At 44.2% G+C, this 5000-nt stretch overlaps 1 protein-coding gene across 4 annotated transcripts in view; it reads left to right on the forward strand.

Moving 5' to 3' along the window:
* The window catches only part of LOC125040960, an 11232-nt gene that overhangs the window by 5162 nt on the left and 1070 nt on the right, over positions 1-5000 (forward strand). The window contains exons 2-4 of one of the 4 annotated variants that reach the window (XM_047635766.1): positions 1321-1690; positions 4483-4668; positions 4836-5000. The exon at positions 4836-5000 is cut by the window's right edge and continues 417 nt beyond it. In XM_047635766.1, the coding sequence (XP_047491722.1) occupies positions 1347-1690; positions 4483-4668; positions 4836-5000 (695 nt within the window). In that variant the 5' untranslated portion in view covers positions 1321-1346. Of the gene's footprint in view, positions 1-493; positions 828-1320; positions 1691-3122; positions 4202-4482; positions 4669-4835 lie in introns of those variants that run through there. The other 3 variants (XM_047635768.1, XM_047635765.1, XM_047635767.1) reach the window with 3 other exon arrangements.

Consider the following 5000-nt stretch of genomic DNA (forward strand, 5'->3'; position numbering starts at 1 on the left):
GTCCACTTTTGGTCCTCGAGATAACTAGTTACTGGCGTGCTTGAGGATTCCGTCTGCATCCTCAAGAATCCTCACTGTCCCACCTAACCTTTACCTCCTCTCAACTTCCAAATTCAATTGTAAACATCCTAATTCTTAATGCTCCTCTCAGCTGATCATTACTTTGAAGAATTCTGATTCCGTGCACAGGGACAAGTTTCTTATAATTATGGACCTTGGTAAATTGAGGCCCCGCCCCACTCTTAAGGACTACAAAAACTGATCAGAGTCACACAGCTCGGCTGCCCCGCGGACGTGTCAATACCTATGTTCTCTGCTTATAGCATTGATAAATGGCCTCTTCACCATCGCTACAATTGGCTTGTGTAATATTCTGATGCAAGAATGGCAGGTACAATCCTGTGCTCTTCTCGTGACCTTCCTTGCTCCTGTCGACTTCTCGACCTGTGTCGGGAAGAACAGCGTCATCTTGCCTTTTATCCTGGTCTTCCAGGTTATCCTCTACCCTTCCGAATGAACCGCACGCTGATAGTTCTCGCCCTGGTGGCCGGCCTTGCTACCCTCACCATGGGCTTCTCTCCTGAGACGCTGAACGAGTACCCGGTAGCAGATGGCAACCCTGAGGGCAGATTCTTTATCAGCACCAATGCTACCTCAGTTACAGTCGGTTACGCCTCCTTCATCCTCGGCATCACGAGCTTGCTTGTGCTGGGGGCCGTCCTTGCTCTTGCCTATTTTTACGCCACTGGTGAAGATTCTGGCAGCTACGGCTACTCTGGGTACTCTGGCAGCAGCGACTCCTCCTATGGATCACATGGCAGGAAAGCGTATGTAACGTCCATTTCGTCAGGGTATTGTAACAGAAAAGCGGTGTCTTCCTCACCCCGCCCTCCCTTAACTTCCCCGGCCCGGCATAACCTCCTATACAATCATAACCTTACCTCAACACCAGCATTTGTCCCAACAGAGATGCCCTGCCCTCACCCGCCCATCATCTCCATTACCACTTGGCCCAACACCTATCTAAATCCCGACGGTGGCCCGGCAGGACACAGGCGCTGCGGTTCATTCTTATGCATGGTCAAAGATCTATATGGGACCCGTGACCAGCCTCTGCAAAAGGTCTGGTCACGTAGCAAGACCTCTCATTGACTGACTGACCACTCATTCCTACCTCCTTCCTAATCTCACTTTTGGACACAATAGGTCACCAATAACATGAAAACAGTGCTACGGCCAGACGCGTTCGGGTCTCGCTGGTTCCAGGGCACTGTGCAGCCAGCAAGCCCAATAACTGAACGTGGCACCCCACTTTTACAGTGCAGTGACTTGCGGTAGACGCGAGAATGAACCGCACGCTCCTGCATGTTCTCGGAGCCCTGCTCCTCTCCTCCTGCGTCCTTGCATCCGACTACCCATTTGCTGACCTGAACTTGGACCAGCCAGGGTCAAATCAAGAAGTTGAACCCAGGCTCTTCTTCATCTTTACCAATGCCTCCACCGGTTCATTTGTTACCTTCAACACCACCCTGCTCCTCTTCTCCGCCGGCATCTTGCTCTGGGGCATCGCCGGTGCCATTGCCCTTTATTACCTCCTGACCGCCCCCGCCGATACGGGCTACGGCTCTGGCTACAGCTCAGGTTCAGGCTACAGCTCTGGCTCAGGCTACTCTAGCCGAGCCAACCGCGGGTGCGTACCAACCTGACCATGACCTCGCCCTTTCCCCGTGCACACAACTGGCCGCCCACTGAACCACTTCCTTAGGTCATTGTCATTAATTCATTCCTCCAATTGAGGCAATCTTTTTCAATTAAATAACCTAAATTGCTAGGCAGGCACTGGTTCAGTGGTAAAAATGAAAGTCACAACAGGTAAGTACAATGTACATATGATTAGTATCTGCTTTGCTACAGTAACTGCTAGCAAAGCATATGCATGTATGTGCAACTTTAATTATTTTAATGCACCACTGTAGTAGTAGTTAATGGTGTAAGTTTTAGACTATTTTCCACACCATAGTGTCAGTGACATATTTTCTATCAAGAAAAATATTGTTATGTATGTCACCAGCCACCCCTGCAGAAGAGAGAGAGAGGGGGGATGAAACTAAAATTCGTAGGTCTGTAGCATTCCTCGGGATTCGCTAAGTCAAGGCACCAGTTTAGTTAGAATTGTCATGAAATTAATTACCGCGATGGCGTTGGCTTTTCACGTCTTTTCTGATGGTGCTCTTGCCAGTAAAGGTCAAGTATTCATCTGAACTCTTTGCTTTAGTTCGATATGTAATATTAGTTCCAAAAGTATTGTATGAGAATAAGTTTTAATTTTTAGAGTAAAAAGGTAAAATTTATTGTTTACTTACCAAAAAAGATATCACTTTATTTAAAATCATACATAATACAAAATGTATATAATGAATACATAAATTATGTGATCATTCTGCATGAATAATCATAAACATCTAAACCGGAAACACTACTATATATACATACATTTATGTTCAGCACAAAATGCACTGCAATCATTATGTAAGGCACGTGAGCTTTTCTTAGGAGAAAAAGCTATTAGTTTAAAGTATTGTATAAAATTATGAATTTACGTATATACCTTACAGCTCGATGTAAATAAACTCATCTAAAGAAATAACAACGTCAATCAACTGTTATATAACACCGTCTCACAGCTCAGGCTTTTTATCACACTGCAGGTAGTGATACTTGCTATTGTATCACTATCAGAACTAGTATTCGAACTCAAATCACTCTATGACTATTCGTAAGTTTTAGGCCGAGCGGTAGCAGAACCGGGAGTCAGGTTGTCTACGTCTTGTCTTTTCGGTGGCTGTGATGCAAATGATCAAAGGATCCCACTACCTTCTCTTTTAAGCCATGTATAATTAGGACACAGCCACACTTTTACTAATTCACTTGGACTCCCGCGCTTTTGTGGTGATGCCAACCATTGCTTTTTTCACTTTAGAATATTGAATAGATAACAAAATAAATCAATACATATGTAGATAGATATGGATGTATATATATGTGTATATATATATTATATATATACATATATATATATATATATATATATATATATATATATATATATTAAGCCTCTGCGTTAAGAAAATGTAAATGATTAGTATTATGTATGAATTAATGATTTAGTACCCCTGTATAGTAATTTTGCTAAAATAACATCGGCGTAAAATTTATGAATAATGATAGGCAAACGCATATATCATATCTATAAAATGATTTATAGCATCTGTATGGCAACGTATACTAGCCAGCGGCACCAGCACCTGAGGGGGAAACCTGTCGAGTCATCCAGCGCGGCCCACCTCGGGCTGTTTGTGCAACGGTTCTTTAGTTCCGTCAATGAGAAAGACACCGGCGGTGAATCTTAATTCTGCTTTTAACACCGAGAGATGTAAAGGTGATATTGAATAACCCGGAGGGAGCTTTACAGCCGACAGGTTAGCCGATCTTACTCACTCCTCAGGTGTTTGATAAGCCCCGGGGCTGGAGAGTGGTCACAGTCCCCTGCCTCCTCCCTACATCCCCTCCCAGTCTACACTTTTGTTGTTGACCAAGGGAGGCTGAAGGATTTTTTCACCTTACGATTTCTTCTTATCTGGCTCAGTAGGTCTTGCTACTAACCTTCCACGCCCCCTCTGACGTCACAAATCACCATCGTATATAAGGGCGACTCCTCAGATTGATGGCACACCACAACTCAGGCTCTAAGTCACTGAGTTCACTGAACAGCCTCCGCAGTGATCCGCCAGTGTAATTAAAGCAAATTTCGAATAAGCACTATAGTTTCCAATTCATCTTGCACATTCGCCATGTTGTCGAAGTTCGTATCATTCTTCGTGATTGTAGCTTTGGTGGCTACAAGTGCCTACTCTCTCGACCTCGACTTCAGCTCCAGTGACTTGTATGACGAAGAGGGTCGTCTTTTGGTTATACCAGTGGGAGGAACTACTGCCACTACTGGACTTAGCTTAAATATTACCACACTTGCGGCCCTCGCCTCTGTCCTGGCATCAGGCCTTGTCACCCTTCTGGGTTTAGGCGCTCTCGGATTCCTCCTCTACTCTCTCTTTGCGGGGGGCTTTGGTGGTTCAGGGTATGGTTCAGGATCAGGAGGATACGGCGGAAACGGCGGATATTCCTCATACTCTTCGTACAGGCGGTAAGGTGCACCATGTACAGTGTACAGACTAAAAATGTATAGTAACATGTACCTTTTAATATAAGGAATGTATGCATGTAGCATTTCCAACAAGTTATCTAAATAGATTTATAGATTAGTAGTAAATGTAAATAAAACTAAGGTATAGAAAATCAACATTGCATCTACTGTACAGTGTTTTATTAGTGAAATATCACACATATGAAAATAACAAGTATTTTTCTAAATTGTACACGTTTCATTCATTCTCTCACACATTTCACTGCTTTATTCACATTTAGATCCTTCGATCCCTACGCCATCGACTGGGAGAAGTTCTCCATCCTCGACTGGATTGCCATCGGTGAAGAAGCCTGGAGGAAGTTCGACCCTGCTGATCTCGAATGCCAGCAGCGCCTGATCTGCGAAATCCACCAGAACACCTCCCGCTTCGGATCCCCTGCTGCCCGCCTAGTTGACCTCTTCAGGTACTGTTATAGTTGAATTTTATATTGCAATAGAAAGTTTGAAACATTTCAGCATGTCAATAAAAAAATAACTATCTTACAAAATCAAAGTCTTTGCGAAGCATGAAATGCGCACAGATATCACCTGTATACATGAGTTCATTGCGATCATCCCCTATTTTCCACAGCTATCTCCAGTACGCCGAGGTCCTCTCCCTTCCCGACGAGATCAAGGCGCTGATCGAAGATTACAACGACGCCGCCGATCGGGGACGCAGTCTGCAGAAGGAATGTGGGGAAATATATCAAACATGCGATTTCTCTGTAAAGAAAATAATGGACAAGTATTCGCA

Source organism: Penaeus chinensis, chromosome 29, assembly GCF_019202785.1.
Source record: "Penaeus chinensis breed Huanghai No. 1 chromosome 29, ASM1920278v2, whole genome shotgun sequence".
Taxonomy (NCBI): domain Eukaryota; kingdom Metazoa; phylum Arthropoda; class Malacostraca; order Decapoda; family Penaeidae; genus Penaeus; species Penaeus chinensis.